This window comes from Phalaenopsis equestris, unplaced genomic scaffold (assembly GCF_001263595.1).
Source record: "Phalaenopsis equestris unplaced genomic scaffold, ASM126359v1 Scaffold000281, whole genome shotgun sequence".
Classification (NCBI taxonomy): Eukaryota; Viridiplantae; Streptophyta; class Magnoliopsida; order Asparagales; family Orchidaceae; genus Phalaenopsis; species Phalaenopsis equestris.
Window position 1 is genome coordinate 263,823 of NW_018164723.1, and position 25,985 is coordinate 289,807.

Sequence of the window (25,985 nt, forward strand, 5' to 3'; positions counted from 1 at the left end):
GCCTGAGGTTAAATTTGGGTGGTAAAGGGGAGCTACAACAAGGTATAGAGAAATCGGGCAGCAGTGGGTCTGTAGGAGGCTGACATCGAATGACAGAAACAAGAATAAGAGCGTCCACCTGAGGAATCTGCTGGGTGTGTGACAATGAAGAAGAGAGGGACTGCTGTGTGGGCTTTTCATGCACTTTAGGAAGCTGTAGCAGGAGATGGGGGAGAGTAAGGTGAGGTAGATGGGCGCGGGGGATAGTGCTGGAGGAGATGGCTTGTGGTGTGGTTCTCTTGGTCGCTGACCATGGAGGAACAACTAGTTGGGACTTGTGCCGAAGAGGAAGAACTAGAAGGAGAAGATGTGCTTTGGCTGATTGGTCAGAGCGGGAGCTTTCTGGCTGAAGAGATGGGAGCCCGAGTTGGGTTTCAGCGTGGTGAGAAGAGAAATCAGGCGATGTTTGTTGTTGCCGGCATAAATTAGGAGCAGATGAAGAAGGGAGGCTGTGATGTGTTCCACTAGGTTGGTTTTAGTAGGGAGGAGTTTCATTTTTTGTTGGAACAAACAAGGGGATAAATGATAGGAAAGCATTTGCTGGGTGGGGAATTGAGGTGTTACGGTGGGGGGAGACGGGCTGATTAAATAAAATTCCTGCAGTGGTGTGGCTTCTGTTTATGGTGGCTCATGCTAGGGTGGTAGTAGAGGAATGCAAATCGAGGAAGAAATGTGTTTTGGTTTGGAGAAGGATTCAAGCTGCTACGACAAACTGTGAGGCTGTTTGGCAAGCAGAAGTTGGATCGGAGAGGGATATGGGTTGTCAGAGTGAGGAAGTGATGCATTCTTATGGCTGCGGTTATGCGTGATAGAGAGGAGACGTCGAAGAGGGAACAAGAGCGAGCTTGGGTTGGTATGGGGAGCATGAGTGAGGTGGCTGCTGAGATCAGGATGGAGGCAAGAGCCACAACTTGGAGGAGTTTCAACAAGCTTATCGGTGTGAGGAGCTTGCAGGCGGGAGGCGAATCTGCGGGCTAGTGTCGCCGGCAAGAATGTTTGTTGGAGAGGGTTTTGGGTGCTGCAGCTGGGAGCAAAAAGGATAGGGGGAGCAACGGGGAGAGGGTTTGCAACTGCGTTCAAAAACCAGAGGAATGACGATGTTGGATCGAGAAGATAGGGTGTTGTAAGTGGTTGGCCGAAGCAACATGACAAGGGACTGGTATGTATTTTGGAGCTTGATGGCGCATGGAAAATGAAGAAAGGATCGACGGTTGGATTTCACGCAAAGTTGGGTGCGAGAGGCTATAAATTAAGCAGAGGGAAGAGCATTGTTGTTGTTGGAAAAGCTTCGACGAGGGAGAAGGGAAGACAAATGACAGAGTTCGGCTGGTGGGATTGTGGTGTGAGCTCCATGCGAAAACGGAGAGAGGGAGAAGACAAAACCATTTTGGGAATATTTTTTTTTTCTTTTTTGCTTGAGAGTTAGAAAAGGAGACGGGAATAGGGATGAGTGAGTATTCTTTTTTTGTTTCTTTATGCAGAATATGATAGGATGAGATGTTGGAGAAACGTGTGTACGGGAGAGGGATGCGGTTGACGAGGATTTGTCCTGTTTTTATTTTTTTATTGTGTGTATGTTCGTGTTCCTCGAAATGCATGCTGTCAGCCTCATGCATAGATAAATTCATGTTTCACATTTGTCTAGGGACTCGTTAAGCATTTTCAAAATTTCAAGCATGTAGATGTTAATTATTTTGCAAGCGGGCAATATTTGGATGGTCTCAAGAATGATCAAAGTAGTTTAGACTTGGTGTACTGTGCAATGCCACATCCATATTCATCATTGTTATAGGTTGACATTTCCTATATATTTTGGCATCATAATTGATCATATCGAGTTGCCTAGATTATATAGAGGTCAACATGACATTGAATTTTATGCAGTGTTGGTTATCCAAGTGTAGGTAGACTGTTAGCCAGAATCTCTTGAAACTCTTTCAAGAGGTGTCACACATATTGGCTCCTCCACATCACCACCCTCCAACATCACCAAGGACAATATCACTTACGCCTCTCTTATAGCTTGTGTTTTTGTGACGATCATGAAGTATATCCCTGTTATAATGTCACAGTTAGTTCAATAGAATTTGACATGCATCTATAGGTACAATATCACACCACACTTGGTCTTGTAGGTTATCTTCAACTGAAAACTCTACCATACTTCTCTTATTAACACCGATCTCATTGCTCTTCTTCAACAAAGGAAATATGTTTGGGGACGCTTTTGTTAGTAAAGCTAAAAATATTTACCATTTGTGTAGACACCACGTTGTTATAAGTATCTCAATTTATAATAAGACTGCACATCTTCCCCTTCACAATACAAAGAATACGAAAGATCTCATGTCTAAGCCACTGCTAAACTCTCTTGGTCTCAGTTTGGAGAACTTGTCGAACCTCAAGCATCTCACCATTATCTGCGGGTTGTTGATACTTCTATCTAGAGTCTGATTATTTGATTTTTTCATTGAACTATTCATAGTAAAAAAAATTACTCTTGTTTGAGCAGTTAGATGTAATGTGTCCATACCCATGACACTCGGAATATTTTCTGGTTGGAAATGTCTTGGGCGTGCTGGTTTGATCAATTTTTTTTCATTGAACTATTCACAGTAAAAAAAATTACTCTTGTTTGAGCAGCTAGATGTAATGTGTCCATACTCATGACACTCGGAATATTTTCCGGTTGGAAATGTCTTGGGCGTGCTGGTTTGATCAATTCTTTTTTTTTTCTTGTGCCGACTTATCATCACGAGGGGCAAGTCTTAGCAATTTGGTATGTTTGCCGTTGCTGCCCTTGCTGTCTAATCGTACGATTGAACTCTATTTGAAGGGCGGAGTAAACCTGATATTACTGTGTTGTTATTTTGCATTTAAGGCTAGGTTTGAATACCCTGTAAAGTCTAATAGGACTTTAATTGTACCTCATTACTGATGAATGACCTCAATTCTCTAAGATACTAGGGTATGGTGTTTTCTCTTGCTCCACCAACTCTCACTTCAAGATAAGGTTTTCAGACTCGGTGGGATATTCTTTTATTGATAGGTCATTTTGCTATAATTGATGAAATTTTAGGAACAACTACTTTTTGTAATGCACTGGGAGGTACTCACGCTGCATTTCTTTCTTTATTTTTGGACTAAGTCATGATTTTATTTTTTTCCTCATGCTGATATTTGCGCTTCAAACTCTCCCATCACATGGAAACACCTTTCTTCTCCTTAATGACCATTTTGTAGGTGAAATATCCTTATGCTCAAAGAACTATTTGGTTGCCTTGAGCCGCTCAATGAATTTATCAGGATTCATAAAACCATCTAAATCCAATAAATTAATCTTCACTCTAAATTCCCTCTCTTCCTATACTCAATACCAAAATAATGCAATATAAGCTCTTTGTTGCTCAAGGCTTCTTGTTGAAAGGGTTTTCATCATCTTTTTCTTCCGGGTGATCTCCGTTGTTGCTATGGGTGATTTCACCATGTTGACTCTTTTCAAAATCAATGAGCCTCCGTCGCAATTGGATGATTTCCATATATTCCATGGCAAGCTCTTGAATGGGGGTTTATCCTTGACGGCATGGTGGTTTACTCCTCATTTTAGGGCTTCAGCTTGTGTAGGATTGGGCATCTAAAATTGGCCGAGGTTTTAGCTTTATGTGGTGGGTGTAAGGTCTGGTTTTGGTGGAGGTAGAAGGGTTAGATTTTTAAGGTTTAGGGTCATGGCTAGGGATTGGAATTAGGATTTAGCTTTGATATCAAATTACACAATTCTAAGACTCCTAGACTGTGTGGGAAAATCAGGGGATGGGTCGGAGATTTGTAGGATGAGAAATGGAGAGGAAAATGACAGCAACAGCTGAAAATCGGGTGCAACTGCCTGCTGGACAGCAAGCTGGAAACAAAAAAAGCATGTAAACAGCGGAAGCAGAGCTTTGGAATGATATTAAGACATCCATGGAATGATATTAAGATATCCGGGAGAGTTCACCACCTAAATCTAGTCAGATTGCAAGCACGTTACCCGAGAAAGATCACAAGATGCACCACTCTGGCAAGGAAAAAATTAGAGAACTTAATCTCTAAGGAATGAACTAAAACTAAAAGAATTCAACCCTAAACCTTCTGGGAAAGCTGAGCAGGTCCACTAAATTGGATCTGTACTCCCGGTTAGGGGAGTTTTGCTCGTCCCGCTCTCCCCTATCAAATTTGCTCGCCTCAAAGTCACATGCTGGTAAGTGACTAAACTAATGATATGCTAACGTTTTCTTCTTTTAGTTGGTGAAATTTTAATTCTTCCAAAATGAATTAGATGCATAACAGTGTGTCCTGTGCTACAGATTTAATGAATAAAATGATGTATTACACATAAATGTCTTTCCTTAGGCGAATGAAATCTCTGTCATAATGATTCAGACCAATTTTGTCTTTTTCTCTCCAAACATGATCAAAATGATTTGGCTGACATGTTCATTTGAGTTTTTTTTTTATTGTTGCGTCTTTGTGTGACTTATCATTGTTCTTTGATAGATGTCATTGCTGATCCTTAGCCCATATTATAAATGCTGAGGATGGATGTTAAGTTGACTACCAATCATAAAACTCATGCTAATACTCTTGAAATGTGTTCAAATTAAAGTTTTGCCAGTGTTTGGGCTTTTCTCATAAGTGACACATTATGCCTTAACCCAACAATGGTGAGAAGTAGAGAAAAGTTTTCAGGGATGTCACCCTTAAGGGTTGGCAGAACAACTTTACCCAATTATTGTGAAAGGTAGGCAAATGTGGTCAAGAACGCTACTGTGCCATAATCTAACATGTTTGTGATGAAAATCAAGCAAGATTTGACTAGATCTAAATCTGAGATCAGACTTGTTACTTAAAATAGGGGTTTTTATGAGAAGTAAATATAATTGGTGGACAAAATGATATGAAGAATAATAAATGCCGATTGTTTATAAGAAATTACATGGAAAGTAGAAAATTTATTGGAAAATGTTATGGATTATTTTATGTTGGAAAGGTCAAAAATAGGAATGGGGTTGCGATAATAGTGACTAAAATTGTTGAGTTCAGTGGGATTAGTGATAGTATAATTGATATTAAGAGAATCATTGATGAGGACTTTTGATAGTGATTATTACTTATGCTTCTCGAATCAGATTAGAAGATTGCTAAAAACATTAAATTTTAGACGGGATGGATGACGTACTACCATGTATAACTAAGAAAAAAGTGATATTTATTGGAGGTGATTTACTGGATGTATATTTTCTAATATAGTTGCCTATGAGAGGACTTATAGTGGTTAGAGAATATGAGATAAAATTATAGAAATGCAAGGGAAGAAATTGTATTTGATTTCATAGTAGTCTTTGATCTTGTAATAGCGAGCGCTTTATGAAATGAGAAGAATTCATAGTTATTTATAAAGGTGCTGCCGTTAAATCACAAATGGATTTCTTTGTGCTTTAAAGGAAAGAAAAATATTCTTGCAAACATTGTGTTGTGATCAATGAGAGAATTTGACAACACATTATGGAGTAATTGTTATGGACATATATCTTGAGGTATACAAAACAATCAAAAGAAATTTTTATCTTAGGATAGGTGAGGAATATAAATGGTGAGGAATTGGTGATCTTTTATGATAGGGTGCTTTGAGAGGTATATAAATATCTTTTGCTTAGCAAAATCTGATGTGGTATAAGATGATCAATCTGTTAAGAAGATCGTCATAAAAGTCCAACGAGAATCTATAAATATATCATACATTGGTGAGGAGAATTAGTGGTGAAGTAAGGAGATACAAGATGTTATTACGTGTGATAAAACATTAATTCTATTTATAATGATTATAAAAAGTTACATATCTTTCAAAGAGTGTAGTGCATAAAGCCAAAGGCAGAAGCTACAACTATTATGATTTATATAACATGTTTGGAGCTAAGTAATCGTAAAAAGAGATATATAGAAATACTAAGGTAAGAGATAAGAGCTATATAAATTTTAAAGCTGGATACATAAGAAGTGAAGATAATAAGTTCTTAGTGAGGAGTACATCAAGAAATGATGAAAATACTACTTTAAGAAAATTTTTAAGAGTTACAAAAAATAAGTTATTTTGAAAGAGCTTTTTGAAAAATATTATGTGTTCTATTATAGATTGATATAAAGAGTAAGGTGGAGTTAGTTCTAAAGGTAATACTTTAGATTTAAAGGAGTTACCTATTGCAATTTGGAGTGTTTTAGGAGATTCAACAATGATTTTATTAGCAAATTTTTTTCAGTGGATCTTTGAAGTTTAAGATGATGTCAAATAATTAAAGAAAAAATATTTTGATATTAATATTTTTGAGTGAAGCAGATGTTAAATATAGTGCTAGCTATAGAAAAAGCAAACTTAATAGGCCATGTAATAAAGTTATGTGTGAGTAATGGATCATATGCTTAGAAAATAATATTAATTTTTGTGATCCAATTTGATCCCATCCCACATTAGAAGATTTACTTTAAAACTAATTTTGTGTTAAGTGTAAAGAGCAAAAAATTGATTTTTTAGCTTATGATTGGGATTTATGAGAATTGATTTTGTTGCATTGAAGCATAGAGTTATGTTGATGTTATATTAAAGTGGTTAAATATGTATATGATGTAGTATTAATTAGTATTATAACTAGTTGTCGAGTGATTCAAGAGTTTCTTATTATGGTAGGATTATATCAATGATTTATATTGAGTCAATATGTTTTTATATTAAATTTGAAAATACTTACAAAAGATGTTTAACGTGCCAAGGTGTATGCTCTTTTGTAGAGGACATTGTTTTTATTGGTAAGACATTTATTGGAATTACTAGAATTATTAGGCTAATTACTGTTGCAGTTATTATGAGTTTTTATTTGCTTCATTTTTTTAGTTTTCATATTTATGTATTTGCTAGTTGGTCTATTTCTGAGTTTATGTCTTTCCTTTTATTTGGATCTAGTAGTATGTATTTATACCCATTTTCTTATCGATGAAAGGATCCTGCTCCATTCTCAAATCTAACATGGTATCAGACTATAGGATCTAACCATAGTCGTCGGCTCTTTCTGCAATTTTTTTTTTCTGCTGCTGGTTCCTTTCCCTTGGCAGAGATCGCATTACAAATGGCTAATTTTATATTTTCTCCCACCTTCAAGCTTTCTCATGTGGAGAAAATTTTTTCTTTCCCAACAGTTGCTTTTCTCCCAGTCACTTCCGTTAGAAAACCATCCACCAATTCTTTCCCTATATATTGCAGATTTGCCTATCGCTGGCTCCCTTTCAAGCCGTCGGAGGTTCCTGTTGTCAGCTAGATTCAACACTGCCTCCCTACAGAACTACCACTTGACTTGTCGACAGTCTTTTCCAGGCGTCGGAGGTCTCTTGACGCCCGCCTGCTCTCTGTGGGTAGTGTTTCTGTGTTTTTTTTCCAGCCGCCAGTGCTTCCTCTGTCCAGTCTTAAGGATTTCCTTATGTCTCGATAACCCAACATCACATTTGGCTTAGTTGAAATCATGAAGGATTCTTCCATCACCGAGCCTGCCTTATCCCGATGGTGTACTTGAGTCCACCGGAGGGTCGACAATGATCTTATTTCCTCCACAGACCGGAGGAATAGAAAACCACATGAACTTCCCAATCACCACTCATAAACTGAACTGATCTAATTTTCTTCAATGGTCAAAAGCTGTGTCTTAGTTCGTCAAGAGACGAATGAAATTTTATTATCTCACGGGAATGATTCATGAATCTCCTAAAACTAGCATGACATATGAAGCGTGGGAAGTAGAGAATTCTATGGTCATGTCGTGACTGATTAACTCCATGGGGACTGCGGTTGGTCATTCGTATATTTTACTTCCTTTTGTCATTGCCCTATGAACTGTAGTTTGAGACACCTACTCAGATGTAGGGAACTCCAGCTAACTTTATGAGGTTTTCAAAAAGATCCGCAAAGAAAAACAGGGATCAAGGACAATAACCCAATACTACAATGATTTCGTGGCCTTATGGATGAAATGCGATCTCTTTTATGGCTACATGTTGGAATCACTGACAGATCTTTCTCTTTTTCAGAAAATCATAGGAAAAGATCACATGTTCCGGATAAAGGCAAACCTTAACAAAGACCTTGATGAAGTTTGGGGCCGTATCCTTGGTCGGGATCTCCTTCCTTCCGCTTGTGCCGCATTCACAGAAATTTGATGCGAAGAGAGTCGGAGAATTGCCTTGCTTGGATTGTCCACTTGAGTCGAATCATTTGCCTTGGCCACTAGCAGTATTCAACACTCGTTAAATCCTCCTCAAGCCACAGGGTCCATTTGTGATTACTATCACAAACCCAACTATACTCGGGACAAGTATTGGAAATTCCATGAGAAACTGACACGCAAACCTTAAGCCACTACGAACACTCTGGAATCTACTACATTACAACGGACTCCCACTACGAACACTCTGGAATCACCATACTCTCTGAGTCAGATGGAGTATTTAATCACGCTGCTCAGATCCAATTAGTTCACTTCCAGCCTGTCAACCTCCCACGTCCTTCAAGATATTTCTATGGCTCTCACTTATTTTTCTAGCCCAATGATCATTGATTTAGATGTCACAGATCACATGACTAGATGCTTTTAAGCTTTCTGGATATATTATTCATGCTCTTGAAAGTATACAATTAACATCGTTAATGAGTTGTACTCTACTGTTGGTAAAGCGTTAACAACCGATCTAACTCCAAAATCTGTTACATGTCCCTTTGTTTAAGTGTAACCTGTTATTTGTTAGTAAGATGACATATGACATAGATTGTGTTGCTCATTTTTCTCTTAATGTTTGTTTATTTTAGGATTGTCGTTCGGGGATGATGATTTGATCTGCTAAAATAGTAGCTGTGTTCTACTTGCAAGAGAAAGTCACGGAGAACGAGGACACTTCTCCCAGTAGTTGTAGTTTTTCTCGATCTACTAAATGTAATATTATGTTGTTGCACTATCGTTTGGGTCATCTCATTTTTAATATTTAAAACAATTGTATCATTTGATGCTTGCTAATAAAAAATATTGCTAACTTTAAATATGAAATTTGCCAATTAGCCAAACATGATCACGTTCCCTTTCCATGCCTCCCTACATGCCTTCCGCTCCATTTTCTCTTATTCACATTGACTTGTGGGGACCTTTCTGCGCTCCTAGCTTTACTAATAAACGTTGGTTCTTTATCTTAATTGATGATCATACTCGAATGACATGGGTGTATAACTTAAAGGATAAATTTGAAGCCGACGTCACCTTAAAAAACCCACTCCTTCATTTTGATTAAATTCGAAATTTTAATTCAAGTCCTTCAAACCGATAATGGCCGTGAAATTTTGAATTCTATTTTTGGTGAATTCTTGGTAAGTAGGGGCATCCTCCATCATAGCTCATGTATGAACATTTCTGAACAAAATGTAGTTGATAAGAGAAAAAACCGACACCTTCTCGAAGTAGCTCGCTTCATTATGTTTCAATTTAATGCCCCGAAAAAAATTTTAAATGATGTTGTGCTTATTGTCACCTATCACATCAATACAATCCTCACAAAAATTCATAATTTCATAACTCCATTAGCCATCTTAATGTCTTATTTCACTACCAATAGGTTCTTCACCACTCTTGAACCCAAAATTTTTGAGTGCATGGCCTTTGTTCGAAACACTACTTCTTATTGTAGTAAGTTTGATCCTAGTTCTATAAAATGTATCTTTCTCGGATATTCTGCCACTTAAAAATGCTATCAGTGTCTTGATCCTACCACAAATAAACTCTATGTAAGTGTTGGTGTCTCCTTTGAAAGTTCCCTATTTCCCCGTCACTGCCTCAAGTAAGGGGAGTTTGATTTCTTGGATACTATTCCTTATCCGATCCATGTGTGTAATTCTTCAATCATTATATTTGAGGAGCCCTCTGTCCTTCTGGATCTGCTACCTATCAGACAATTAGAATCTCCTCCCATTCTTCGTGTCTATACTTGATGTACTCATGTTCCCGTTCTGGAGCCCGCTACCTCTTTACAGGACCTGGAATCCTCTTCGAACGACATTCCCAGAACTAACACTACTCTGAATGAGGAAGTGAGTTCGAGGTATGTAATCAGGCAAACTGTATTTATTCCATTGAAAATATATCTCTTTCCACAGTGTATCGCAGACATACAAAACGTTTGCTATTGCCCTGATAGATCATCACCTCCCATCCACTATTGAAACAACATTAGTTGATCCTTCCTGGAAAATTGCAATAATGAATGAGATGAATGCCCTTCAACGGAATCATACATGAGATGTTGTGGATCTTCCTCCAAGTAAGAAAGCTGTGGGGTAGTGTTGGATATTTAACACCAAATTTAACTCCGATGGATTCTTGGAATACAATAAGGCACGACTAGTCGCCAAAGGCTACTCATAAACATACAACGTTGATTATGAGGATTCATTTGTTATGGTTGCTAAATTAAATACCATTCGGGTTTTACTTTCTCTTGTTGTGAATTTGGACTGGCCCTTACTTTTGTTGGATATAAAGATGCTTTTCTAAATGGGGATCTCACAGAGGAGGTGTATGTGTGCCTCCCTCCAGGTTTCGACTCTACTTTCTGCTGGGGACTAGTGTGCCGACTGCGGAAGTCCCTCTACGAACTAAAAGAATTCCCAAGGGCCTGGTTTGACAAGTTCACAATGGTGGCAATGAGTCAAGTTTTCTCTCAGGCTCAATCAGATCATGCTCTCTTCTTTCGGCATTCATCTGGTGGCCAAGTTGCTATCCTTATCTTCTATGTCTACGATATTGTTACTTCATTTGAAATGAAGGACTTGAGATCGCTTTAGTACTTCTTAGGCATGAAAGTTGCTCGGTCATCTCGAGGCATTTGCTTGTCACAACACAAATATGTATTTAACCTATTGACTGAAAATAACCTTCTCCTATGCAAACTAGTGGTGTCCCGATGGATCCCAATGAGAAATTAACTGATATTCCCAATATTGTTCCAGTAAATAAGACTCACTACCAACGATTAGTGGGGAAACTAATTTACCTCCTCCATACATATCCCGATATTTCCCACGCAGTAGTTATTGTGGGTCAATTCATGCATAATCTCTTTGAGCACTATCTCTAAGTTGTCCACAAATCCTTTACTACTTAAAGGCACATCGGGTTCAGATTTATTTTTTCTCGGGCCACACCTCGATCTATTGTTGCTTATACAGACGCGGATTTGGTCAGGGTCCGTCCATGTTTGGCGATCCAACGCGGGATATTGCTCATTCGTGTGGGAAAATCTTATCGTGTGAAAAAATAAAAAACAGTCGGTTGTGGCGCTGAGAAGTGCTGAAGCTGAGTATCGCTCCATATCCTTGGGTATCTGTGAAGTTTTCTGGTTACGCTTCATGCTCCATGAATTACATCTATATACTCTCCAACTGTTCTGTGATAATAAAGCCATCATTAGCATTACCTATAACCCGGTCCAACATGATCAGACGAAGTATGTAGAGAGTAACAGACACTTTATTAAGGAGAAACTTGATTCAAGAGAGATTTGTATTTCATTTGTCTGATCCAATGGTCAATTCATAGATATCCTTATGAAGAATCTTCCTTGGTCATTGTTTGACGACTTCAATCCAAGTTAAACATAATAGACATCTATGTTTCAACATGAGGGGGAGTATTAGAATTATTGGCTTAATTATTAGACGAATTATTGCTACAATTATTATGAGCTTTTATTTGCTTTCTTTATATTTTCTTTTCCATATTTATGTATTTTTTAGTTGGTCTATTTTTGAATTTATGTCTTTCCTTTTATTTGAATCTTGTAATATGTATTTTTTCCTATCAATGAAATGATCGTGCTCTATTCTCAAATTTAACAAGAGTAAGTAAAAAAATCAGAATAACAAACAAAATGCTTAGAAGATGGATGACTTTAGAATTAGTTGAACAAAGAGTGAACATATTATATACAATTTTAAGGGGTATGATGATAACTTAATTAATATCTATATGTGATCAAATAATTTTTTTTGAATTTTTATGCAAAAGAATGAGATTGAGGTGATGATATATCATCTAGAGTTAAGGTTGATGGTTAAAATTGAGAAGCGCCTCAAGAGTATTATGTGATAAAATGATATCATATGACTTAAAAGATACATTTTATAAAACAATAATTACGTATATCATATTATATTCATTCAAGTCTTGGGCAGTAAAAAGGTCATTGATATTTGTCTTGATCGTGAAAAAAAATGAGAATGTTAAGATTGATGTATGTCAAAATTTGTAATGCTAAATTACGGAATGATTATGTTCCAGAATGGTTGTAGTGCGTTCTTTTGAAGATAAGATGATTGAAAATTTATTTGGTGGTTTAGACTTGTACAGTGGTGAGACCTGCAATGTTCTATGGTGCTGAATGTTGGCCTTTAAAAGAGAAGCATAAAACTAAGTTAAGTGTTTCCGAGATGAGAATGATTAGGTGGATGAGTGACTTTACTACTTAGAGACAGAATGGGAAATGAATATATCCATGATAGGGTTGGTGTAGCTCCAATGACAAAAATTAGAGAGAGTCTTAGAGAGAGTCGTCTTAGATGGTTTGGTCACATTAAACGTGGACCATGTGATGATCCGATTGGAAGAGTAGATAAGAAAGACAGAGGTAGACCTAAGAAGAGTTTGGTATATTGTATAAAACATGATCTTAATTTATTAGAATTAAATGAAAATATGACACTAAATTGGACACAATAGAGAAAAATGATTGATGTAGCCGACCCCATTTTGTGGAATAAAGGTTTTGTTGTTGTTGTTGTTGTTGGTGGTTTTAGACTTGTACAATGAAAGGTAGAAGTTGAACTCATCAGAATTGTAGATAAAATAAGTAAAAGAAGATTAGGAAGGATGAGTGGCAAACCTAATGTAACATGGATAGAAGTTCAAAATAATTTAAGAATATGTTCAAAATCTCAGACAATGCTTAACTGGAAAAAAATGAAAAATGGGATTAATAATGCCAATTCCAAATAAATTAGATATGGATAATGATGATGACTATAAATTAGCACTTCCATTAGCTTGTTTTCCTATTGTTTCTTTTGATTATTGATTCACAACACCCTTGATCCTGTGTTACTCAGAGATTTCTTGTGCGGCTTATGTGCGGCTCAGTTACATTGCTTGTGGCTTTTCGTTTGAAATTTATTTTGCAAACTTTAATTTTAATGTAGCTCAGTGAACACTGATGGTTTTAAACCCAATTTGGAAAGCCACCTTGTTCCACTGCTTGCCATGAAGCTCAAAGATGATTCTGCAGACAAATCTATTCAACCATGCTCTTCAAAAGCTGCTCACCATTCATTGCTTTTAGAGGTATCCATCTCTACTATGCCATCACACTCTTTGGCTCGGGAATTCTACTTCATGGTAGTTAACTGAAGTAGAATGATAGCTAAAATCTTGAATTTTGCTATTTTTCACGTTGGAGTTGTTTGTGAATTTTGTTGGGGTTTAGTTACTCAATTGGTTTGTATACTTTGCAGATTCTGGCTAAGGAGCTTGATTGCAAAATTAATGAAATTATAGACATAGAGCTAAATGTTTGTGATACTCAACCTAGTTGTCTTGGAGGTGGTGAAAATGAATTTATATTCTCTGGGAGACTTGATAATCTTGCTTCCTGTTATTGTGCACTGAGATCACTAGTGGATTCATGCAAATCAGAAAGTGATTTGGCAGATGAGACAGCTATAAGAATGGTAGCATTATTCGACAATGAAGAGGTAATTCTTTATATTCACATTTGTGCATTGAAAATCGTCCTTCTGTTTCTAAATCCATAGTTTTATGCTGCCAAAATTTGTCCGCATATAGTTTGATTCCAAGTGCTATTTATCGCCTCCTTTGATAAAGAGAATGGGAGAAGTGGGTAGGCTTGTATAGGTAGCATAGGAGATGGAAGATGAGAACAACGGACATGCAGTGCTTATTGACCTCCCTTAATGGCTCTTACTCCGCTATGTTTGCCTTTGTCTTCTTTTTCCTTGTGTTGAACTCTTCCTAGTGGAATTATATGGTCTCCATAGATCTATATTTATGAAATTTAGTAATTATGTGCAAACCTCCAAGTTTATAGTCGCCAGAAACACAAATGTGTGGGTTTATACGAATAAATTAAAAAATGAAAGATAATTTATTTACTTTTTGGAATTTCAGTTTACTTTTTTTTTTCTTTTTTTAATTTTGATAAATATGCCTTTGAGGTTCCTAAGAGAATAGATCGTACTTTATTTTTGTATGGTCCTCCTTGGGTGCAGTTTTATATTTTTTAGTTTGCACTAGCTTTTTGTTTTGGCTTTTGCTTACCTGGTGTACTTTCTGATTGGTTGTCTCAATATCTTCATTTACTGAACTTTAGTACTCTCCGTTGTTATGGCCCTGAAGCTTATGTGATTTATACGGCCTTTGGTGATATCGGAGTTTAACCAAATAACAATGAGAAAACATTATTATTGCTGAATTCAAATGGGAAATTATAACCAAACAAACAAAAAATTGAAATTGTAACAAACAAGTAGCACAACACACGACTAGGATGAATCTAAGGTGGTAATAGTGGCTTTTAGGGGTGTAAAAGGAGGCAACAAGGTAGGGAAGTGGAACAGGTGGTAGGTACGACAGGGAAAACAACGATGATTTGCTGTCCAGGGTGGCAGCAAGTAGGGAAGTGGGTTGGACTGTAGGGAAGAAAACAGGAAGACAATAGTTGCTTGCTGTCCTGGGCGGCAGAAAGTCAGGAATTGGGGCAGGTCTGTGGATAAAACAATAGGAGGCACTGTTCTGGGCAGTGGCAGCAAGGAAGGGGATGGCGGGAAGCGATGCGGGATTGAAGGGAAGAAAAAAGGGAAGATAATCACCACCTTGAGAGCGAGATATAGTCGGAGCACCACTCCAACCTTTGGATACAACCCCAGACTAGAAAATAGAGACGAAGGTGGCTGTTCCGAAACAGACACACGAAAACTCTAACCCTAGACACCAACAAAATGAATAAATAGACCTAAGGTCACCGGAAGTGGGCCCCTCCCAAAAAAAGAGGTGCTATCCCTAGCTAGGGCAGACCGACCCTCTTGAACCTGGATCGAACCGGTTCAAGAATGCAAACGGGCATTAAACACCCGTTTCAGTTTATGGGGGTTGAGGGAGCTTCAACCTCATCCGTCGAAGCTTGTCTCATAGAATGAAGCCAAGTCAGTCACGTTTAAGGTGGAGAGAATGTTGTTCCCCTAGAAGCACCTGTATCTTACTGTAAGATGTTTTATTCCTCAGGGCACTTGAGAAGGGTTTCGTAATTATACATACCCATCTCTACCTGTCCAACCTTCCGCAAGTACCTTTCTAAATTGAATTGGAACTTTGTGCCAATCGTACTCTGTAAAATTTTCCAAAAGTAGCCCATGGTTGGCTCATTCCTCTCTAAAGTGTAGACATAATGAACCTCCCCTAACGGTTGCAGTCTTGGCGATAATCTATTGATCATATTATCCTAAAACTCTCCCCGTAGTGGTTGCTTTGTGTATGTTATCGGCTCTTTTGTCTCACTACCCTATGAAATCACCAAAATTGATCACACTGGAGCCTCTTCGCTTGCAAGAGCATCTATAACTTTGAACTCTATGGAAGTTAGGAGAAATATGCACTTTCTATCCCGTGCAAATGAGTGGGTGCTCTTGAACTCATTATGCTGTGTTCTGTGATCAAAATATCATGGTCTACCCAACAAAATGTGACTTGCATTCATGTGCACCAGCACTGCCGTACTTTAGAAGATGTTGGGCTTCCTAGAGTTCTCTTTGCTCAATACGATTTTTGTTCACTGCAAGACCTCTGGTAGACCATTTAACCAAGTTCAAGAATGTGATTGAGAATGTCTTTGAGTAGTGAAACTTAATTTATCCACCTCTGTGTAGATGCCACATTATCACTACTACCTCTATTGATGATAAGGCTGCACACATTTCCTTTCACCATGAACGAGTATAAAAGATATTGTGGTGCAACCACTATTGATCTCTTGTAACCTTAGTCTCGCCCTTATCAGCTGAAAGTTGGTACTCCTGCACATCCTCACTATCTCCCGTGTCTTTAGCACCACTATCCGCTTTTCCTACCACTCCTTGTTCAACCAGGAATAAACTCTAATAGTAGGGCAACTAGAAGCGATGTGTTCAAACCCATAACATCTAAAAGCACTGTAGTGGGTATACTACTCCTCTCGGGCAACTGGAAGCATTGTACTTGGTATACTGCTCCTTTTTTGGCTTTTTTCCACTCAGATCAGTTCTATCATCTTTCTGGACAGTTTTCACATCTTTCTCAGGTGTGCTTCTGCTGATACCTTCTGCTATGGGTGATTGTCTGAATGAATATGGTGGCTGCTCTGCTTCTGCCGTCACTTCACCTTCAGTGCACGGTCTGAACACCACTAAACATCCAATATGACTGTACCAGGACAACGTTGCTAATGGTCTGCTTCAGGCTCCCAAATATATATGGATAGTGTGTTCTGCTAGTTTTGCCAACTCACATTTCAATGTGCTGTTCAAACTTTATTATGAACTCGTCCACTGACAGCTTTATCTGCTTTAGGTGGTGGAGCTTCAAGGACATGTATTGACAATGTTAGGGAAGAAATATTCACGAAAATGTGAAACACTGATTGGATCCAAAACAAAACTTACAACAGAAGCATATATATAGTAAGAAAACATAAGAACTTCGAGATTTAATGTGCAAAAACTTGAGAACTTAAAAAAATAACGCAACCACTTCACACTAATATATCCACCACGAAGTAATGTACAAATTACACCAAACGTAAGCCTCTCTACAACTTGGAACACTCGGGTTTCTCCTCTCTGTTTTTTTGCACAAGAGAAATTGTGAAATCTTCAACACATAGACACTTCTTTCTCACAGCAAAAAAACAAAATATAAAGTCTTAAATTGCAAAAATTCGGCTACAGGCATATAGGCGTCGCACTCGGGCATTGGGTTCTCCAGGTGCGCCATTCCAGGGAACGTTTCAGGCGCACTTGCGCACCTTTTAGGCACTGGGTTTCTTAGTGCACTGTTCCTAGGCGCCTATGCACCCCCACTAGAGTTGGGTTTTTGCTGCCAGGCATGAAGGCTTCTCCCTAGGCACTGAGGCGTAGCTACCAGGCTCTAGGGCGCTTAATTGGGTGTTGGGCTCCCCTCTTATAGCCCATTCAGGCTCCACATATAATATTCTCACTTGGAAACTGATTTCAACCAATTCATCTCCTCCAGATCTATACCATCTTCATAGTAATGTACTGTAGTGTGGTTCTACTTCAGTCTCAACCTTTTGAACTCCAATTGAAGCCAAATATAGCTTTAGTTTTTTATTTGCGACAACTTTAGTTAACATATCTGTAGGATTCTAAGTTGTGCATCTTCTGTAAAGATAAGGAATGAACGAATAAAGAAATGCCTTAGCTGAATGTGCTTCTTCCTGATCTGAAAAATGACATTCGTAGTTAGATGAATGACACTAATATTGTCACTGCGAAGTTTTCCATTTGTTTGTTCCTTGCCTAGTTCTGCTACAAAGCCCTGTATCCAAATTATTTTTCTGTTAGCCTCAGTGATAGTAATATACTTCGCTTTTGTAATTGATAGAACAACAATCTTTTGCAACCTGAAAACCCAATTCGCTGTTGTGTTTCCCAAAGTGTAGATATAACTTGTACTTCTTACAATTAATATCTCCTGTTAGAGCTGAATCTATATATTCATGTTTCTACACTTTCAAAACAAAGTGTCTTGTTGACTGCTTCTCTCAAGTTTCTGAGAACCATTTCACCGCCTTCCAATGATGTTTAACTAGATTACTCATATACTGACTAACTGCTCCTACTGCATGTGTAATATTTGACCTTATAAATATCATCACTTACATCAAGCTTCGAACTTGTGAATCATACAAAGTTGTTTGATCTGTTTTAGACTTAGATGATTCTTTATTAGATAGCTTAGAGTCACTACCCAAGGGGTGCAAATTAGTTGTCTTACTCACGTTGAACCTGTGTAGGAACTTCTCAATATATTTTTCCCTAGACTACTTCAAAGCACTTGCACTCTCGTCCTTACTAATTCTCATACAATGAATCTTTTTGGTTGGATCTAAATTTTTCATTTCAAATTTCTTTGGTAATTGCTCCTTCAAGTCCCCAATTTCCCTCATATCTATTCATGTAATCAGTATGTTATCTACATACCAAAAAAAATATACTATAACAATTATCAATATATTTAATGAAGCAACAATAATCTGCCTAACATTTTGCGTAACCAATATCTGACATTAACCTATCAAATCTTCTGTACCACTGTATTAGTGTCTGCTTCAACTCATAAAGACTCTTTTTTCATTTTATAAATCATATATTTTCTTTCTAAAACTTGATATCCCTGTGGTTGCATCATATTTGGTTTCTCTTCTAAGTCACTATGTAAGAAGACTGTCTTTACATCCATCTGTTCAAACTTTAGATCTACTAAGCTCTACTCAACTCTGGTACTTATCATTTTCACTATTGAAGAAATTTCTTAGTTTAGTCAACTCGTTTATGTTGCTAAAACTCCATCACAACATATCATTTTCACTATTGAAGAAAATTTCTTAGTTTAGTCAACTCGTTTATTTTGCTAAAACTCCATCACAACAAGCCTTGCCTTGTAGCGCTCGCTGACATCTGACTCTTCTTTTAGCCTGTAGACTTGTTGTGTAGTGTCTTTTTGTCATCTGTAATTCTATCAAATCTCATGTCTGATTTGATCTTAGAGACCACATGTCATTCATGACAAACTTTCAACTCCCTTGAGTTTTCATTTTGGGTGTTATCGTCTTAACACTCTGGTTCACCACTATCAGTTAACATTAAATAATACGAACAATGAGAATATATCTTTATCGGTTGTGTGATTTTACTGGACCTTGACTTTCATAGCATGTATATGAGTAACTTTTCGTGCTTCATTAGATTGAGCACCTTTACTTTTTTCATCTTCCTGATCACCATTTCTTTTATCTTAATATATTTGGAGAGCAAGTAATTGATGAATAATCCTAAATTCTTTGTCTATTCCTACACATCTCCATTTCATTGAAAGTAATATTCTTGCTTCTAATGAATTTATAATTCTTATAGTCCTAGAATTTTTACCCAAATTCATCTGAGCTATATCCAATGAAAGTACACTTGACAGATTTTGAATCAAATTTATTCTTGAATCATGCACCAACATGAATATATGATGAACAACCAAATAGTTTAAGGTGAGATAAATTTTCTTCTTTGTCACTCCAGACTTCTTCAAGTAAACCTTCATTCAAAGGTACTGACAGACCACTATTGATCAGAAAAATTGTAATGTTCACTGTTTCTACACCAAAATGGTTTTTGCAAGCCTACATGCAAACTAATACTTCTGAAACGCTCTGTTATGATTCTTATCATGCTCTCTGCAACACTATTTTGTTCTGGTGTCCTTGGAACATTGGATTCATATGTCTGATTCTCGTTAAAGTACAATAATTTATGAACCTTCAGTCATGATACTCGTCACCAGTAGCTGATCTGAGATACTTCAAATTCAAGCTCGTTTTATTCTCAACCATGATTTTTTAGCTCTTAAACTTCAAATACATCAGATTTATGTTTCAAGACACACCTATATATTTTTGGTGTAATCATCAATGAAAGTGACAAAAGATTGAGAACCCTATATATTTTTAATGTAATCATCAATGAAAGTGACAAAAGATTGAGAACCTCCAATGGACCGACCTCCAATGCACCGAATTGGAGTAGGATCTCATACATCAATATGTATTAACTCCATCTTTGATTCAATTTTAGAAAAAATAATAATTTTTTTGCTCGTCATAAACACAATCATCATAAAATCTAGATCTATAAATTTTAAACCCTAAAGTTTGTTTTGAGAAATGAGGGATTTCAAACCTTTTTCACTCATATGACCAAGCCCGCGGTGTCATAGACTTGCATCACCTGCTGTTCTAACAACACCAATAGATTCATACATCTCATCAATTAAATAAATGATGCCTTCAATTTTGCCTCGAGTCATTACCATTTCCCTTTTGGTCACCTTCCACGAATCACTTGTGAAAGTAGTCACATACACAGAACTTGCAACTTTAGTCATAGAAATCAGAGTTATCTTCGAAGATGCAACATCTCTAACTTCATTTAGCTTTCAGATTGATTTATTTAGCAATCTGATATCAACATCATCGTTTCCAACAATATTGGAGACCTTATCTACTAAATGCATCTTCCCTATATCATCTTAAGTGTAGCCTTTAAACATCTGGTTGTTGGGTCAAACATGTAATGAGGCAACCAAATTCACTATTCTTGATTCAATACTATCTTTGGACATAGTTGGGGAGTCACCTTGAATTTCATATGTGAAGACATTTGTATAGAACTTTATATCTTGACCTCCACCATCAACATTTTTTGGAGTTTTGCGGTCCTACTTGAAGTAACTTTTCTTCCTGCAGTTACAACATTCATTTTTGCCATATTCTATTAATGCTTGAATTTTTTTCACCTAAACTTGAATCTTTCTTTGCCCGTGTTTCTGTCCATATTCCTTTCTCTGTTTTCAACATTCAGAGTAGAATTTGAAGTTTCACTGCTTGTCTTATTGCAAACTTTTTCATTCAGCACTAACCCAAAATGTCATCAAAATTTAACTTCATGAAGTGTTACTCACCGCAGTAACTAGTTCATCCCAACTATCTGACAATGAAGATATGATTAACAGTACCAAAACATCGTCATCGAACTTAATTTTGACCTAATACAATTGATTAGTCACATTGTTGAAATTATTCAAGTGTCGACCAATGAATTACCATCGACTGTATTCATATTAATTAAATAATATTTTCATTAGAAAAGTTTTATTTGAAGCCGAGGGATTGTCGTACATCCTTGTTAGCGCAACCATGAGATAAACCATAGTATTCTCATTTACAATGATTAAAGCAACAATTAACAAAAGTGAATAAACAGATCAAACCTAGTGCTATTCAATTAAGAACTTTCCATTCTTCTAGAGTTATCAATTACAACTTATTGGTGAATTCTTTTTGTGGCAAATACAATTTTTTTTATAAATAAATCTTCAAATTGTATTTTTTTTTAGAAAACATAGTTCAAAGCATTGAACTTCTCCAATTTGTATTTCACTTCGTCGGTCATTGCTCTCACTCGATCCAAAGATCTTCAGAATATCTGGCTCTGATACCACTTGTTAGGAAAAATTTAGACGCGGAAATGCAGAACGCCGATTCAAGAGATCCAAATCAAATCTTAAAACCAAGCACACAAAGTAGGTACATAAGAATGCACAAGAACATAAAGATTTAATGTGGAAAAATCTTATAATGGGAAAAAAATTGTAGAGTCACAACACACCAAGAAATCCATTATGAAGGAATGCGAAGAAATGTATAGATTACACCACACCTAATCCTCTCTATAATTTGGAACGCTCGAGTCGTTCCTCTCTCTCTTTCACACAATAGACACCTAATCCTCTCTATAATTTGGAACGCTCTGTCGGTCAACTTATTTTTCGATTGATTAATTATGAGAAATCACGAAATCTTTCCTTCAATGCCTAGACACTTCATTCACACTTCCTTCTCGTGCCCTAAAAATGAAATATAAAGTTTTGAACTATAGAAATACAATTACAAGCGCCTTGGCATCACCCCTGGAGCTCTGGGTTTCTAGGTGCACTGCTCTAGGGAATGATTCGGGAGCAGCAGTACTCTTCTTGGGTGCCAGGATTTCTGGCACATTATTCCTGGGTTGCTAGGGCCTCAACTGACACTGGGCTTTTGTTGCCAGGTGCTAGGGGGCCTCCCACGGTGCTAGGGCGCTAGCTGTCAGGCTCCAGGGCACCGGAGGTAGGTACTTTCTTTGTATCTCATTTTTCATTTTCTCCCAAGTGGTGATCTCGCTCCGACATTCTCTCTGTCTCTCTTCTGTTTTTCTCATCACAAAGAGACGCCTTCTCCAGCTTTATGACAACATGCTTCACTCTCCTATCAGTTGACACCTCATTGTACTAAAAAATTCTATCAATAATCTGCAACCACTCAATGATGTCATCCATATTTATTCTCCCCTTGAAATCCGATAGGCCTATCTTCACTCTCATGTTTCTCTATCACTAGAATTCACTACATCCCTCGACCTTCTCTGATAATAAATCCCAAAGCGCCATGGCCTTTCATCCTCTTCATTTGAATACGGAAGGGGTTCAAATTTTCCTCTCTCTCTGACTCTCACTATCACAATCGAAGGTGATCTTTCCATTAGTCCTTTCCTCAATTTCAGCAAGCCTTTGCTGAATTTGGTGGATTTCCTGCTGCATCTCTTTCATTGTAAGTTCCTACGACTTCTGATACTTATTTCCTCATTGGAATGGCTAGGGTTTAGGTTTGAGAGATGAAAAATGGTGTATGAGGTTGATTTAGGGTGGAGAAAAAAATTTTTTGGTTGGCTGATTTGAAAAATCACCTGCAATGGGATGGTTTTGGGTAGTGTTTGGGTTCGGTATGGGTGGATTTTAGTAGGCCTAGAATAGGACGGGGATTAAGTTATTTTTGATACCAATGATATTAAAGTTTTCTATTAGGGGTGTGGAAGGGCAGGAACAAGATAGGGAAGTGGAGCGGGTGGCGGGCTCGAGAGGGAAATTAATATTGACTTGCTGTTTTGAGTGGCGACAAGTATGGAAGTGTGGTGGACCGCAGGGAAAACAACTGGAAGGCAACATTTACTTGATGTCCTGGGTGACAACAAGTTTGGAATTGGAGCAGGTGTGTGGGGAAAACAGTAGGAGGCACTATTCTGGGCGGCGACGACAAATAAGGGGTCAGCGTGAAGCGATGCGGAAATGAAGGGGAAGTTAGGTGGAAGGATAATCACAATTTCAGGAGCGAGATATTGCTGGAGCGCCACTCGAACTCTTGGATATATCCCTAGACGAGAAAATCGAGATGTCAACAGTTGTTTCACAACATCGCATGAAAACTTTAAGACACCAACAAAACAAATAAATAGACCTTCGATAACTTGAAGTGGGCCCCTTCTAAAAGAAGAAGCGCTACTCCCAGCTAGGGACGATCAACCATCACAAAACCTGAACAGTGCAGTTGGGCATCAGACACTCGCATCATTCGGGCTACAATTATGTAATGTTCCATTTCAGTTACCGGGGTATGAGGAATCAAACATCCAAAGAGTGGGAGAGGAAACAAAGAGCTGAACAAGGGGAAGAGGAAACAAGGGAAATCGAGGAAGCTTAAGAAGAGGAATCGAACAATCGGGAAGATGAGGCGAGGAGTCAATAAAGTTAAATGAACATCCCACCAAACTATAAAATTTGAGATTAGGCTATAATCTCCGCATTTAAAGCTTAACCGAAATCACGTGTAAAATCATTTTATCCCGTGCTTGCTCACCTTCATCTCCCTAGCGCGTAATTTCTTGCGAAAACCCATCATGTTTCATACTTTCGTTTGGTCACTGCTGCCTCACTCGTGCTTCTGACTATAATACACTGATCATATTCCATGCATTCTCTGCCTTACAACTTCCGTAAGTTAATTTATTGCATCAAATGTTTCTCTTTTACCTTTTCTTTCTCAATTTACGTTTCTTATCTCTTTAAGTAAGTTTCTTGTCTCATGAAATTCACTGCTAGAATGGCAGAAGAAGCCATGAGGGCACCATCTTCAATGTGATGCTTCGTCTTCATCATAGTAGATACTAGGGCCTGTGTGCGAATAGGACCAACAACAATGGAAGTTGTTCACGAGGGGTGCTCTACTTCAATCATGCGGCTCGAGTGGTGGTCGACTCCATGGCCGTCGAGATGAACATTGGGCTTGAATCGGATGGGGTTAGCAAGCTCAAGAGGCTTATTTCTTTCATAGATAGCCTTTTGGACGATTATAAAGCTTGAATGCGTTTTTATTTTTCTTGAAATAGGATGCTAGAGCCATGAGCTCTCACTATTTATAGCTGTGGCATACATGAGTGCAACTGCTATGGCAGATTCCTATTTAATTGTGTTTTCATAACATAAAACATGCATCGACTGAAAGATCTTTTGCAATCGAGTTCAGTTCCTAAAGCAATAAAGTTTTTGCATCATTTGCTTTTATGCCTTTTTCAATTCATCTTGTTATCATTTTCAAAAGCTTTGCAAGTATTACAAAATATTTTTAAACAGAGTACATTCCAAGTTATGGTATTTTACTAATAAACGGCAGAAATAATTTTAAAGTCTAATTGTTTCAAAGTAATTAGGTGGTATGTATGTAAACGCCTTTTTTTTTGTAAGATTTGCATATATACCACTCAATTTTTATGTATTTACATATCTAACATGTAAAGTTCAATTTTTACATACATGCCCCCTTTTTTATTCATGATAAGATTTGTTTCACTTTTTAAAAGGTAAACTGGTTGTTTTTTTGTGTGTTATGAGAGCCGTGGGTGTTATAAATGTAAAAGATAAAAATTAAGTGTTTGATTTTTAAATACATAGGAATTAGGTGTTATGCAGGTAAATACCCCTTTTTTATTTATTTGGAAGATTTGCATAATTAGGTATTTTTATGTATGCGCATATCTCATACCTAAATAGGAGAATTAGGTGTTATGTATATATTTGAATTTTTCGGAGACTCATACAGGGGCCTTAGAACCTCTGGTACACTCCAAGTCTAGGAAGAAACAGTTGGTATCGTGGTTGTCGATCACATGATGTGCTAACTGTTATTCCTGCTGTGGAAATATAGAACTTGTATATATACAGGTATTTTATCCCTTAGATGACTTTTCTTGTACATCCATGACTGTTTAATCATGTTTTACAAACATAGCATCCACAAATAAAATTTCAAATTTGATATTACAAGTATCAATTGGAAACAAAGTACAACCCGATCCGGGTTTGATTGGAGTTGGATTTGATCAACTTTGATATCATCGGGCTCATCTTATTGAGATGATTAGTTCGATTATAAACTTTTTGAAATCGAGGCTTGAATAATTTAAATTGGAATTTGAAAGATTATTTTTTAAAAATGCATAGAGATTCATGCTTGATGATATAAATTTTTTTATGACACATCAATATGATAATGCACATCATTTTATTACAAAATTTTAAATAATTATATAATATAATTTATTTGTATTTATTTTACAAACAACCAAACAATCTCAAGTATTTCTAATACATTGTTTTTTATTTTACTTTACATGCATATAACCAAACAGGAAAAATAATTTCATTGTATTTACTTCATAGACAACTAAGCAACCAAATAGGGCATATTACACTGTAATTATAATACACTGTATTCTATAATACTCTGGATTTTTTTTTACTGACAACCAAACAATCCCTTAGTATTGTTTCACATTTACTTTCTACTATATGTAGATTTGGATTCCGTTCTTGCTTCCTCATGCACTAAGTTATATGTAACAAGACAATATTCATGATATTTTTTTTATTCCGTTGTCTATATAAGGTTTCATATAGATAAAGATCCTTGCTTACCATATGTACCAAATCTGACATAAAGTGGCATACCTAGAATTTTTACCGACTTTTTTATTGGAAGAAATTTAATACTGATTTTCTTGCATTGGATAATTTTAAAGTCAAAGCTTAAGATTGGTTGATTGCTCGTCAATTTATTTGGATAATCGTTCA

The 25,985-nt window shown here is 37.1% G+C and overlaps 1 protein-coding gene across 2 annotated transcripts in view; it reads left to right on the forward strand.

Moving 5' to 3' along the window:
- The window catches only part of LOC110024941 (probable aspartyl aminopeptidase), an 83,210-nt gene that overhangs the window by 29,616 nt on the left and 27,609 nt on the right, over positions 1-25,985 (forward strand). For both annotated transcript variants that reach the window (XM_020725139.1, XM_020725140.1), the window contains exons 5-6: positions 13,349-13,490; positions 13,661-13,900. In XM_020725139.1, the coding sequence (XP_020580798.1) occupies positions 13,349-13,490; positions 13,661-13,900 (382 nt within the window). The remainder of the gene's footprint in view (positions 1-13,348; positions 13,491-13,660; positions 13,901-25,985) is intronic.